Below are 15,553 nucleotides of genomic sequence, written 5' to 3'. Positions count from 1 at the left end.
ACCAATGATCGCCAGATCGTTGGTATGTGCTCCCCACCCAGTGAGTGAGGCGTCCGTTACTACCTTCTCCGACCATGGCTGCCAAAAAAGGTTCTCCCTTCAGAATGTTGTCCTCGCAGGTCCACCACTGGAGATCCTGAGCAACTCCATTTGGAAGATCTGACTTCTACCTGAGAATTGAGACCAATAAGTCCCGAGAGCCCACTGGAGAGATCTCATTCACAGGCACACCTCTGCCACCAGAAAAATGCAGGATGTCATGAGGCCGAGCAACCGCAAAGTCGAAGGCCGGGAGACACTGGGCACTTGGAATTTGGTGACCATCTGCAGAATGTCTCGAGCCCTTGCTTCCGGTGGGGAGGCTTTTCCCACAGATGCATCCAGGACTGCTCCAATGAATTGGAGCTTTTGAGATGGTATCATGTGGGACTTCCTGAAATTGAGGGAGAAGCCCAGTCTGTGTAGGGAGTGACAGGTGGAGCTGAGATGTTCCAGGGCCCGTTGCAACTGACCCTGATCAGCCAATCGTCCAGGTAGGGGTAGACGTGAATCCCCCAGCTCCCGAGACTCGTTGCCACCACCTCCATCAACTTAGTGAAAACCCTTGGGCGGAGGTCAGCCCAAATGACAGAACTCGAAACTGATGAGAACCGCCAAAAGGGAACCTCATGTACTGTCTGTGCCTGTGATGGATTGGCACATAACGTTAGCGCCCTAAAAGTCCAATGATACTATCTTGTCCTGAAGCTGGAGGGCCTGAAGGATCTGAGAAAGGGTAACCATTTTATAATTGTTCTCCGCAGGAATTTGTTTAAGTCTATTAAGTCCAAAATGGATCTCAATCCTCTGTCCTTTTTAGGAATTAGGAAGTATGGAAAGTACCAACCATTGTTCCTCTCCGCAGAGGTACTGGTTCTATAGCACCTTTCTTTAGCATGGTCAAGATTTCCTGCATAAGGAGCGGATATGGAACTTTGAAAGAGCTGTTTCCTGGTGGATGACTGAGGCTTTTTTTGAACGGGAAGACAGTAACCCATGGCAACCATTTCAAATGCCCGTGCATCTGAAGTAATGGTTCGCCATTCTTTCAGATGCAGTGAGTGTCTTCCCCCCACTGAGGTCTTGTGAACGAAGACCTCAAAGAGGTTTTGAGGCGGTTGGAGCAGTGTCCGATGGTAAAGTAGCTGTGCCTGGGCGGTCCAGGTACCTCTTCCCTGTCCACTACGGGGAAATCTTTTCTGGCCTCTTTGATTAGACAGTCCTCCCTCACTTCCAACTGAGAAGTACAAGCCAAAGGACCTACCACTCCAAGGTGTGCCAGTGGGGCGGTTTTGTGGCTGTCTAATAGCTGCACCAAGGGATTTTGCTGCTGCTTTGGAGGTCTGCAGATTCTCCAGGCTCTCATCAGCCTTGTTACCAAATAAATGTGTGCCATCAACAGGCATGTTAAGCAGTCTGAATTACACATGTGGAGCAAAAACAGACTTTAACCAGGCAAATCTGTCCATTATTGTACTAGCCGCCATGGCCCTGCTGATGCGGTCAGCAGTTTCGAAACCTTTGAGGGATTCGCACATTGCGTCCTTCCCATCCTGGACTAGATTTAAAATATCTGTCTCTTTCCTCTCCTTTGGGGATATGCTCAGACACCATTCCTACACATTCCCAAATAGTGGAGTTAATCTGGCCAACGTGCACGTAACATTTGCTGACTTTAGGGCCATACTTACAGCAGAGAAAACGTTTGTAACGCTGGTCATCTCTGTCTGGGGGAATAGTCGGGTATGCATCTTGTCTTGAGGTGGCAGCCTGTACCACTAAACTTTCAGGAGTGGGATGTTAGGTCAAATAACTGGGGTCACTACTGGATGCCCTGCATTTGGATGTTAGTTTATTATTCACTGCCAGAATTAATTCTGGAGTCTCCCAATTTGTATTTACTCTCCTTTGCAGTGCCACATTAAAAAGGAAGAATAGGATCCTCCTGGGGGTCCTTTATCTAGGATGTCAGTACAATCATCCTGTTCATATATTGGTGTGGGTCTTTTCCACCCCATGTATTCCACCACCCTGGACATTTATTGTCTGTAAGTAAGACCCTTCAGCATGGTCGGTAGGGTCAGGTCTCCCAAACCCTAATTCTGGAGGACGTATATAGTCAGCTTGCATTATGCAGTGACTCCTGTACATTGTTTTACCTTGATTCCTCTGAGATCAAGGGTTCAGGGACCCCAGGTATGAAGATCAAAAGGTTGTTAATCATCCAAAGGGATAAGACCAAAAAAATGAAAAACAAAAACATGACTTTCTTGGTAGTGGTGTGTACACCTTTTCTGTAATCCTAGATGGCAGTGCTGAAATCGACGAGGGATTTGGCGCTTTCGACGTTGAGGATTTGTCAGGGTCAGTCCAGGAGTCTGTAGGCGCGGATGACTTCTCGACTCGAGGGATCCTTCAACAACCGCTCAAGGAGATTTTTCTTTGCCTGTCGGGCCCGATGTCGCACAGGTTTTGCCGTTGGTCTTGTCCAATTTGTCAACATGGGCATGGCTTTCATAAGTCTTCAAGGTGGTCAAGGCCATATACTCGAATACTTGCATCATTTCAACTCTGAACTTCTCCCACTCCGCCAGAGGCTATTTTCATCAGGCATTTTACCCGTTCTGGGGAGGAACTAGATGACGAAGACAGCGACCTATGGTGCCTTTTCTTCTAACATCGTGAAGATGAGTGGTGAGAAACACTTTGTGATCTCAATCTGTTTTCGGCGAGGAGAAAGAAATATTTCTCGGCTCGTCAGAAGACTGTCTTTTCGGCTGGCTCGTTGAAGGGGATTTTGACTTACCTGCCGCTAATTTTCCTATGTGCTCTTTCAGGGCTTTCTCCATCATTGATCGGCAGGCCTTACAGTTAAAGGTAGCGTGAGAGGAGCCGAGGTACCACAGACACACCCGATGGGGGTCCGTTTGCCTCACAATCCTAGCACCTCTCGACCCCGATCAGAGTCGAAGACGATGATGATGCAATTTTTTAAAGTTTCACTCAAAGATTTGATAGGGAACCGAAGCACACGGTAGCCAAAGCGATAGCGATAGCGTTCGTGGAATATCAGAACTGAAGCCACCGGTCGCTACGTGCGCTTTATACCATCTATGATGTCGACATCGAGACGGAGGCCTTCGAGGGACGTCGAGTCGACAGACATCGACGTGCAGCGCCCTGTGCTGGAAAACATTTCGGAAGCAGCTAAAGCTGGATATGGAGAGAATAGAAAATTACGAACAAATCCAAGAATATTTGAAGGACCGCCTTTAAAAAGTTGAAGGCAGCTGGCACATTGGATTGTGCAAAGGGCATGACAAGACATTCATTCAAATGGATCACATTTAATTTTGAAAGCAGTTTTCCACTACTCGCCTTCAAACTCTAATCAAATGATATGCTCCTCGCAAATACAATTTCGTGAAGATTGTGGATCCTTGGATCTGATCCAGCATCACCAAAATTAGCAGAAGAGGGCACCGAACCTTAATTTTGATGGGCTTAAGAGCACGATAAACAATGCAAGTCGTTGTGTATATTCGGCTGCATGGAATCAGGGCCCCAATTTCCATATTTTGTCATCGCCCGGTCTATGAGGCGGTAAATCTCCCGCTTCCTTTTCAACTAGGTAAAACTACTGCCCCAAAACTGACGATAGAAGTTCCACATTTTTCTAACCAGAGAGCCTCACTAATCTCATCCCAAAGTCTGAATGTTGCTGCAACCCTTCCAATGTCATGGACAGCGGGAGACCCTGGAGAAAACACTGGGAATAACGTGTACCCTCTGCCTACTCATCCTAGTGAGTGGCCGGAAATGAAAAAGAATATCCTACTCGTCCCTGTGAATGATAAAAAGAATGAAAACTAGTATAAAATGTTATATTACTGAGGCGAGTAAGAACTGGATAAAAAGAGGTGGTTCTTGAAGCCAAATGTCTCAACTCCTTATGAAAGGACTACAAAAACACAGAACAAGAACCACATGAAGTGGGATTCAGAATCCCTACTCAGAGACACTTCAAGGGCATTGTACAAGAATTTCCAAAGACCATAACATGGAGGAGGAGCCTACAAAGAATGAATAGGCGAGCCAAAGATCTCACAATGGCCTACTAAGGCTGAGGAAGCGTAGCCAGGAGAAGGGAGTCATTCTCGTCTTTTGTTATTTTTGTCTTGGTGGTAGGGACAGAGCTGCTTAGGTTATGTGATTTGGCATTTATATAGCGCTCTATATATCATTGGTATGAACTCAAAGCGCCAGTAGGTTGAGCGCCCTCTGGGACCACAGTCCAGGTCAGTAGAGAGAGTTAGTGTTGTAGGGTGCATGTGCGCACCAGTTTTGTGTGCAGCTGATTTAATTGCATGATGGTAGCTGCATCCTAGCGTTAGGTGTGGTGGTGGTGGTGGTGATGATATCAGTTGAATGTGTGCAGTCTGGTGGGTGGACACCCAGGCTGGGTTCTGGCTGCATTAGGCCTGTAGGACGCTTATGTGTGCAGCTAGGCTGGTTTGTCATGTGATATAGCTGTGTTTTATTAGAGTGATGTGTTCATGGGGTAGTGTTCGTATGTGAGCAGCTAGGCCGAATTGATCAAGGGGTATAGCTGTACTCTAATTGTGTGATGTGTACAGTAGAGAGCAAGCGTAGTGACACGATAGTTAATCTACAACGCGCATAGGAACAGTGCTTCGAAAGTGCTAGGTTACAAGGGGGGGCGGAAAGACACCCCCACAGGCCAAGCGTAGCATTAATTTGAAGACTAGCTACTGTACTCGGTATGGAGAACCTAGACCGTGCATATGCTAAGGCACCGACAGGAGTGCATGCCAGGGAATGATTCAAGGGGACCGGAGGAGTTGGGTATATAGCAGCATTGCGTGGGGCCGGGGTAGAGGCAAACAGCAGGCATGAAGGGGCAAGAGGTATAGAGAGTCATCACGGGCAAAGAGGGGTTGCGGGTATACAGCAAAAGCAAGGGGACCACAGGGGCTGGGGCAGTCAGCAACTACATGAACACTAGAGGGAGTATATTACAATATCTTAGGGGACCAGGTGGGGAGTTAGGGCGCAAAGCAACACCGCAGGGAGCCAAGAGATTGGCATACAGTGGCATCATAGTGGACTGGCGGCTTGGGTGCAGTGATGAGATGGTCTGGGCAACATTGAAGCGGGGGGACTTAAAGGGGTTGTGGGTACGCACATCCTTGGGACTGCAGTCAGGTCAGTAGAGAGTAAGTGTTGTAGGGTGAGTGGGTGCACCAGATGTGTGCAGCTGATGGAATTGCCTGACGGTAGCTGCCTCCTAGCATTAGGTGTGGTGCTGAAGATATCAGTTGAATGTGGGTAGACATCCAGACAGGGTTCTGGCCGTGTTAGGCCTGTAGGACGTTTATGTGTGCAGCTGGCCGGTTTGTCATGGGATTTAGACGAGTTTTATTAAAGTGATGAGTAGTTGCTCTGTAAAGCGCTTTGGATTAAGGTGCTATTTAAATAACACATCATTATTATTAGTGTTCGTATGCGAGCAGCTGGGCCAAATTTATCGAGGGGTATAGCTGTACTCCAGTTGTGTGATGGTGCAGAGTAAGCGTAGTGATATGAAATATGATGGTTCATCCATAAAGCACCTAAGCATAATGCGATTTGAAAGCGCTCGATGACAAGGAAGGGGACGAGGGAGGATGTAGAGACACTCCCACAGGCCATGAGCTGCGCAAATGTGAAGACCAGCTACTGCACTCGATCTAGAGGCACCCACACTGTGCAAGTGCTAAGGCATGGACAGAAGGGCATGCCTGGGAACGGTACATGAGGATCGGAGGGGCTGCGTACACAGCAACATCGCAGGGGACCAGGGTAGAGGCAAACAACGAGCATGCAGGGGCCAGACGTACAGAGACATTACGGGAACAGAGCAGCTCGGGTATGGAGCAACATCAACGGGGATGGGAGGGGGCTGGGGCATGCAGGAACTACGTGGGACACGAGAGGGGCATGGGTATACAGCGATTTCTTAGGGGACCAGGTGGGAAGCTGGGAGCGCATAGCATCACTGCATGGAGGCAAGAGCTGTGCACACAGTAGCATCATAGTGGACCGGCGGTTTGGGGGCGCTGCAACAAGATGGCCAGGACAACAGTGAAACGTGGGGGCCTAGGGGGTTGTGGGTACACAGTGACGTACTTGAATGGTAGCTACAGAATCACAGAGGGTGTTTGAGAAAGTCTGTCATAACCAGAGGGGTCTGTAGACGAGTAGGAAGCTGTGGGAGAAAACAGGAGGTAGCAAGAGTTTAACTGGAAGGGATTCACATGATGGAATGCATGTGCATGTCCCAAATTCAAACGAGTGAGATGGAGAAATGAGTTTTGAAGCGGACAGCTACGCCGCCTCTTCTGAAAGGTCTGTTGTGCTAAGAGTGTGAGACAGGCAGAAGCAACACAGTAGTCTCTCGGGCACACTATCTGGATGCGAGATAGCCTCGAAGGGACAGCGACAATTTCTAAGCGTTTAGACTGGCAGAATACAACACAGTAATCGCTTGGGCACACTATCTAGATTCAAGATATGCTAACTGGAACAATTTCTAAGCATTTTAGACAGGCTGAAATATACAATTTTTTACACAGGTCAGTCTGAATTGTCCAATAAGGGGTGACGTAGGATAACATTTAATGAGATTGGATAGTTAAGGCGGTAGCCACCTTAGTCTTACTATGCTTGCTCGTTGGCCACTGGCTTCCCCTGCAGACACGAGCATGGGCTACCGGGCAAAGGGGCTGCCCTGGGAGGGTGAATCTTCCAATCAGGAGGAGCTACCCTGGAAGGATGAATCTGCCAATCAGGGGCGGTATGAGGGAGAGGAAACCAGGAAGGGAACACTGAGGGAATGCGGGCACTCAGACCTGGGGATTCAAAACTTTTAAACAAGATATTCTGGGCAAAATTGGAGATCCAAGAAGCGCTACACTCACCTGCTTCTTTTCTGATAAAAGGAAGCAGGCAGGGGGTGGGGGAGGGGAGGGGTGGGGAAGGGCGCAGGTCGCTCGACCCAAAACAATGAGTTGAATCTGCCAATTAGCTTTGGACAGAGGCCAGCCCATTAATTTGGACTTCACAACAGACGAGCACCTGGTATGGTTAGGCATGGAAATCCCTAGATTAGGGATAGTGAGGCCTTTTCAACTTAGTTTCAAGAATGCCAAAAAATGGTTTGTCCTGACCTACCACATACCCCCACAATTAGCTACATTTGTATTCTTTGTGTTTTTATATTTTTATTGAATAACCACCTCGTCAAACATTTGTTTTGCCACTGTAGTACACATTTTCAATTAAAATAATGTATAGTGTACACTTCCCATTTTACAAACCCATTACATACTTGAACAAGTTCAAAATTAACAACAAGATCTTAGAAACAAAAAGGTTAAAATCACAATGAAGAAACGTTGTAGACACTTCTCATTGGAGCAAGAAACAAGAACTCCTAGGCTAGGTGCAGTACATTTCATTTTAAGGCAAACCAAGTCCTTTTAAGGCCAGCTTTGTTAAATGTGTTCGCACTGTTGCCACCTGCGTGGTTTCTTGGCGTTCATGTTGTGCATTTGTTCCCCAAAAGTACCTCTGTCTTTAAATATACCATTCTGCCCTCAAGAATTATGTTCACTGGCTTAAAAAGTGGAAAATACCCTGCCCTCTTAAAACCTTTCGTAGACTAATTTTGGAGGGCATTCCGTTACAATAAAACCATTTAACTGATAAGGTTTTAAAAAAAGGAACACATTTAGTCTGGCTAATAAAAGTAGTATGAGAGGGATAGAGTGCTGTTTTACATTACTTCAGTTTCCGAGAGCAATTTCTAAAATGCTGTGGTAAACTTTGGAGCTTTTCACCCGTTGCACCTGAAATTCTGTCTTACTATCTGTAACGCAGTTTTCATGTGACCAGCCTCAGTAAATGAACCCAAAGGCTAGATACAAAGAGCCTTTGTCTAGCAATACATTAACTGGGGTCTTGTCACAGCAAGGTAACCTCATTGAGGATCAGTAGCATGACTTTAATACAGTATTAATATGATTGCTTTCTGGTCACCAGTTGGAATAAAAACAAGCATTGCCAAATCCAAGTATTTGGGTTTTTATACAAGCACGGTAAACATCGGTCAGTATTTGGGCAGGTCATGCAAATACCAAAGCCTTCGGTCAGATATTGCATCATGATATATGTCCAAGCACTTGGAAGTGCGCAAAAGGGTTAGCGAGAGTGCACATGAGCCATATTCCAAAACCGATCCAGTATTTCTGGTCACACATTTGTGAGTGGGCCTCACCTTGCAGAATGAGCCGATTCCCCCTACCATACTTCCAAACAGAATAAAAACTAGCTGGTCTGTTCTCGAGAACAACCTAGGAGAGTCTGACAGAGGGTGCGTCAGCACTCTATTGGTGGATTCTGGAACTCAGGAAAGACACGTCACCCTAGGACTGGAAGAATAACAGATTGTAAATACTTGTCTTGCTAGGCACCACGCTTAGTGATTCAGGGCATATTGGTTGAACCAGAAGATGAATTGCGAAGCGGTGAAGCAGATACTCCAAAGGGCTAGCGATATTTGACTCATGGCAAGTAAAACATGGCGTACTGTGGGTTTGTACAGAATTGAGGTGGAAAGTGACTTGTATGGTTGGCTAGTAGCTTGCAACCTCTGCTGTGGGCAGAAAAAAGTCAAATATAGGATTGCTGAAAGCTCAGGTGGATATTAAACCCACTGAGAGAGTTCTGTTACACCACAAGGGTGGCACCTTGACCACCAAGTTCATTAACGATTTTCAGCAATTACTGTTTTCATCGCCACAACAAAAAAATATCTGTGTCAAATCAACTATCCGAGCAAAAGTGGTTCCATGCACATACAAATTCTTTCCATCCAACAGTTAAAGGGTCTTACCTTGGACAGCCCTTCTCTCTCTTTGTCAAGTTTTTGGCGCCTTCTGCCTGTAGACAAAAAAAACAAAAAACAAAACAAAAACATTAAATTAAGGGCGTCATTCCGAGTGCAGACATCAAGCTTGAAGTTTTGTTTTTCTTATAGCACAAAGACTGTGGTTGTGACATGTACTATAAACCACTTTGACCTCATAGGAAAGTAGGAGGATACTGGGTGCATTTGTAGAAGAAATGAAGCTGCAATCATTAGATTGCAATGTGGCATAGGCTATTATACTTGCACTTAAAAAGGGAGGCCTTTAGGAGGGTTTAGAAAAGAAAATGTGCAGATTGTAATGAAATTGACGATGTCTCCCGTACAGCAAGCATCTCTCAGCCAACCTTTGCCTGTCTCACACTTCCACCATCACTATGCATCTGGTCTATCACACACCAGCTCCATTGTCATCCTTTGACGAGGATCCCGTGCACGTCGTCTCCACCAATATGAAGCCCACCTCCAAAACTTTTTGGCAAAATTAATCTAGGACTTATTGACCTTGATGACAGTCTCCTTAGTCAGCTCCCTTAGTGCCCTTGGCTTCACACAGCACATTCTGTATCCTACGCACGCGGTCACATTCTGGCCTAACTAGTCGACCTGAACTGCTATATATCTCACCTCAAGCCATCCCTGCCCTTAGACAGATCACAATATCACCCTCTTCACCATACCCACCTCCATCTCTAATGCTCACCCCCGCAACCCAAACCCAAGACCTTAGCCCGCAATCTGAAGATCACATCTTGCTGATGGCTGGTTGAACTGCAGACCTTTCTGACCCCACACAGCGATCCCAATAACACTGTTTAAACCCTTCTGATTGGCCAGAGTTACATAAATGGATCTCGGTCAACACAAGACAACTTAAAACAGCAACTCTAAAAATACAGTATACCCCTTCCCCTTCATATCAAATTTATAACTAAAAGGGAAAAATTGTTAAGGTTACCTGCTACCAAATGCAGAGGCCGTCACCCCAGGAGTCCAATAAACTGCAACTCTCCACAGAAGAGTGCCATATTTCCCCATTATTGCACTAATTAACCCAACCCCTGGTTATGCATTGATACGCTCACTTGATACTACAACACATTTACTGTAGGTATACAACTCATTCAGCATAAATCAGTTTAAAAAGCCTTTGTTTATTCATGTTTAATGCGCACCAGATCCAGGGGTATCAGGGCGTAGCAGATTACAACAGATGCAAAGCTTAAATTATCCTTTACAAAACAAAGTGAAGGAAAGAACATATGTACAAATTAAACAATATTACAGGATATAGACAAGAGTACAGCAAATGATCAGATTATACACAGAGAGAAATCTATATACAGCAGACTTTAGGTTAAGGATATTTGATTGACTATACATACCATAATACCGAGGAGTAGCCAGGCCTACATGTCGGTAGATTTGAGACAGTTGATGTAATTGCCTCTAAAATTCAGGTATGGTTGATCTTCCCTGAGTGGATGTGGCAGAGAGTTCCAGAGTTTGGCAGCTTTCACAGGAAAGCTATTGCCACCTACCTTAGTGAGTCTGAATCTGGGAATGGTGAGGCAGTTCATAAGTCTCAAAGGTCTGATGGATTTTCTCCTGTGCAATCTATCCATGAGATAGCTGGGGGCAGCATTGTTAAGTGCTTTATGGGTAACAGAAGCAGTTTTAGGAGAATTTTGTTTTGGGTCGAGAGCCAGTTATTTTGGCGACTAGTCACGGAGATATGTGATCTTCTGGTCACACCCAGTGCAGCTCTTAGGGAGTTATTTTGGAGGATTTGTATCCTCTAAATGATTAATTTATTAGCGCCAATGTAAAGGGCGTTGCAATAATCTAGCATAGAAAATATGGCTCTGGCTAAAACCATGCAATTGTTATTCGACAAAAAGGGTTTGCATGTCCTTTCAAATTGTTTTACAACAATCAATCCATGTGCACACCAAACGTGTGACCCTATTTCCCAAATCGGTACCCGAGATTCTGACACGCAACTAATCGACTCAAAAGATTGATGCAAATCTTCTCCAGGGCCAGGGATGCAAAACTTGTTACGCCGGAGGGCCGAATGTAACACACAAGTTCCATACAGTGGCCCGAACTATGCAAGGGGTACCCGTGTAAAATGTCTAGGGTTTTAAGAAGTACTTTTTTTTTTATTTATTATTATTACTTCTTTTTTTTTTACATATTACTTTTCTACTGTAACACGCGATACCCTGGATTTCAACGGCATTAACCATTTGATGCATTTGTATTAAGTGACTGAAATCATGTTTTTAAATTGATGTAAAAATGAATGCATCCTGATGCAATGACAAAAACTGGAACGCAGAGGCTACACACACACACACACACACACACACACACACAACATAGCATGACAGACTTGGTGACATTAGCTCAGGCAACACTTTAAACTCATGCGACTTGAAGGGCCATAAATAATGTTGTGTAGGACTACATGTTGTGCACCACTGGGTTAGGTGTACTTTACTTGTATGGGTAGCTGCAGCATTATATAAAGTCTACAGAGAAAATAAAACTTTTCTTTTTAATTAAGTGTACGTGGTTTATTACAAACCTTTCACCATCTACAAATTGATTGAAAAACAACAGACAAAGCAGAAACAGATGAAATCACAAATAATCAAATTGCACTGGAAAAAACTAACACTATTTTCACTAAATTAAAATCAAAGTTAAAAAGTATATCTAGCTGTCCTATATATGGTGGATTTTTTGACGGGTTTCCGATTTTCTAGGCAGTCCTACTTTCCATCAGCTTTTTCCAGAATCTTCCAACACCTTAAATGTTTGTTCCAAGAATTTGGTTGCCGCATAGTTTATTCTTGGGTTTCTGCAATCATATCAAATGCCACCATTTTTCTAAATCAAAGCCACATAAATCTACAATGTTACTCCTGAGATTTGTTTCTTGCTTCCCTCAGGTCTGGGCAGAATAATATCAAATGGCTTAGTGATTCTTCGTTTTGCTGGCACATTGTACATTTTATGCATATTAACTCCTTGCTATATCTTGCCATAGTTTGGTTAGGTAAAACATTCAGTCTAAACCGCAACAATAAATCTATTTATGATGGGGGGGGGGGGGGGGGGGGGGGGGGTACTCAGGTGTTGTCATCACACCCCAATTTGTTTTTAACAATGTATGGATTTTTGATGGCGCTTTTTTTGGTTCAGTTTTGAACCAATCATCAGCCCATATCGTTCTTTTAACCAGTTTTGGATTTTCTGGTAGAGTGTTTACATCAAGTCCCAAATCCTCAAGCGTCTGATCACACTCCTTTTTCCAATCCTCTACAGCCTTCTCTGTAAAACTGTTACTGTTCTCTCGCAGCACCTCAAATTGTGGTGGTACATTGCTGATCTCCGTCTTTCTATATAGCATAAGCTTGTTATGTAAAATGTGCGCATATAAGGCTGCCAGACCAAGTTCATGGCGGATCACAATCATCAGTATGGCAAGAGGGTTTTTGAAAATGGCCCTTGTAGGGTGTTCCAGAATTCTTCTTTGATATTCATGCAAGTTTCTCCACCGTATACCAATGATGGTATTACTTTATGTCTGTAGAATGCAATTACAGGTTGGAGAGAACATTTGCCATATCTTTTATTAATCATTTTGGCTTGGGCAATCAGTTGTTTTGCTTTGTTCTATAGCATCTTTTTCCATGGATCTTCATTCCTTCCCCAGTTTAGCTGTACTACACTGCATCTTATTTCACTGCTTAGCTCCATTTGTTCATTGTTCAGTTCCCATTTAACACATTTATTCCTTTTCCATCTTCTATCGCCAAATAACAGCAATAAATGCAGCAAAGTCAGAAATTCTAAGTCCTTGTCAGATAGTCACATTGATCCAATTTGTTATTGGTGTGTTATAATATAGTTCTTTTATGGCTTTTAGAAGATCCAAAGGACATCCTTTCGCTTCTAGTTTCGATTTATGCTATCGAATGCTTGACACAAATCGATGCTAGCCAAGTACAATTTATGCCCATTGGTAAAAGCTCTTGCTGCCCCCCCCCCCCCCCCCAATCAATGCTAGCAGCAAAAGATCTAGGCTACAACTTGCTTGTTTGGCGAAACCAGATTGGAGTTTATCAGACATGTGTGTTTCTGATCCATTTCTTTAGGCGAGTAGGGAGGCAAATATCTTGCTTATACAATACAGCAGAGCAATTGGTCGGGAATATGTCGGCTCCATGCGATTACCTTTTTTTAAAAATGGGGATGATAATAGCCGATTTCCATGATTTAGGAATTCTTCCAAAATAGACAATTTTTCTGGGTCTGTTTTCAGGACTGCATTAGATAAGCCATCTGGTCGGGAGCCCGTGAATTACTGGCCTTTTTAATCAAGATCTTTAGGTCTTCGTTGTCAAACTTGAGATTCTATGCTTCATCAGCCTGAACTTTGTTTTTTTACTTAGGTTTTTTCTTAATCATTGAACAATTTATCAAATGATTGATCCAGATGGTTTCTGAAATGGGATTTACAAGGCATGAATCTGTTTGCTTCTCATTCAATAGACCCCATACATTTCTACTGTTTGCACTTAAAGCTTTCTGCATATGTTCTGCTTCATGTTGCACTAATGACGCTATACGACGTTTGCCAATTTTGATATTTTTTTCTTTTCCGTGTAAGTTCTTTTTTCCTAGCTAATTCGATGTTTTTAATCGAATATAAATCTTTCTGCATTTGTTTTTTCTGGGTCATTACTTCCGTGTCATATATATGCATTTTCTTGAATTTGATTTTGTTGCTTTGCATGGTATTTCTTTAAAGCTATGTAAAGTCACATTGTATTCTACAGACATTACGGTTTCTACATCCTTGTGTTTTAGACTCAGACTATTCTGGCCTGTTTCTAGTTCGACCTTTGGAGACCACACCCGCTTTATCTTTTGCTTCCAACGCAGCGTTGTTGCAATAATTGGGTCATGCTGTGCGCTGCTGGAATTACGTTAAAGCTCAAGATCTTTAACAGGTTTTCTGAAACAAACATGTAATCTAATATTTGTCCCGTTTTACCATTTAACCAAGTACCAGCAGGCGGGATGTCCCCTTTCCTGTTTCCATTTAGTCTATGGAGTCTCCTAACTTCCGTTTCTTCATTCCAGTTTTGTCCATGTTTATTTTACTAGCCATTCCTGTCTGATTGTTCCATTTTTCCTCAAAGCAGTTAGCATTGAGGTCACCACAGATGATAATATCTACGTCCTGATAAATCTCTTTTGGAATCCAAACAATCTTTAATTAGGTCTATAAACTGTTTGCTTTCTTCAGAGGCTTCCAGTATACATTTAGTATTTGTAAAGTCTGATGCAATGTTTGTGTTGCTGACTCAAGTTGTACCATTGTTTACTGTATGTATAGGTTTAGGGACTCGATCACAGTCAATCCTGATCCATTTTTGATCATTGTCATTAGGCCTGCGATTGGCCTACCTCTCGGGCCTCCTTCAGCTGGATTGAATAAGACAGTATATCCATCGACTAAAGGGGGCACTTTTAACCAAGCATCTTGTAGACATAATTTCAAGATACTGATGTTTTGGTTGAAATAATTGGAGATGACGATAGCCTCTGGTATTCCAGCTGCCTATTTTCCATTCATCTGTGCTCTGAGTCAGCTACTTTTTTGTCTTCATTGCAAGAGAGCCAGCCAACCAATTCCAATATTTAGGATCGTCCTTTGATTTGTGCCTAGTTGCTGGTCTGTTCTGAGTGCTTTTGATGGTTATTGGAAATTTTATTTGCATGGTCCTTTTCATAACTCGTTATTTGGGTTTCTCTATTGTCGTTTTCTTGGGACGGCAATATGTTATTTTCTATAGTAGTCATTTCTGTTGCTGGGCACCTCATTTCCTTTATGGACATCTTGTACAGGCCAATTTTTTGCACTCTTGTCCGTCTTCTCTTAATGCAAATTTAGGATAATCCCTATCTCTCACATCCCCCCTAATTTTTGAGGGGTCGTCACCTTTTTCACTATTCCAAATCGAAGTCCAGAGACTTCAGCTAGCACTGATCTTCCCATTTTAAAGCCTAAAATGCTCAGTAGCCTTAGCATAAATCGAGGCAAGAATCACAGAACTAGTTACAATTTCAATCAAATCAACTCTTGATTCGTTTGGAAAACTTAGTCAGAATTTCCTCTGATTTTATGGTCTTTCCATTTTAGAATATACTGTAAGCTTTTCATTACAGCTGATCTATTCAGTATTAGGCCAATCAGAAGTTTTTGACAATCTTTCCAAGACAACAACGTTATTGGGTGCTGGTTTTTGCTTTCGTTTGCTTCAATGTTCTTTCTACTTTGTGGTTTTTGAGCATTACACTGTTTTAATCTTTTTGTTGTAAATTACTCAAAAGTGGAACAAGGGAATCGCTCAGTACCGAAGCTTACATTATTTCATTACTTGCTTCTGCGTATTTAAGCATACAATGCTTTCTTTTCTCACTTGTCAAAAATGTGGACGTCTC

At 43.5% G+C, this 15,553-nt stretch overlaps 1 protein-coding gene across 1 annotated transcript in view; it reads right to left on the bottom strand.

The window, feature by feature from the left end:
* Positions 1 to 15,553, bottom strand: part of TOMM20 (translocase of outer mitochondrial membrane 20) — a 55,270-nt gene that overhangs the window by 21,488 nt on the left and 18,229 nt on the right. Inside the window, exon 2 of the mRNA XM_069615691.1 lies at positions 8,996 to 9,042. Within this exon, the coding sequence (XP_069471792.1) occupies positions 8,996 to 9,042 (47 nt within the window). The remainder of the gene's footprint in view (positions 1 to 8,995; positions 9,043 to 15,553) is intronic.

The sequence above is a fragment of the Ambystoma mexicanum genome, chromosome 9, assembly GCF_040938575.1.
Source record: "Ambystoma mexicanum isolate Mex_15411 chromosome 9, UKY_AmexF1_1, whole genome shotgun sequence".
Taxonomy (NCBI): Eukaryota; Metazoa; Chordata; class Amphibia; order Caudata; family Ambystomatidae; genus Ambystoma; species Ambystoma mexicanum.
The sequence above is the reverse complement of the archived record's forward strand: the minus strand, read 5'-3'. Positions and strand labels throughout refer to the sequence as shown.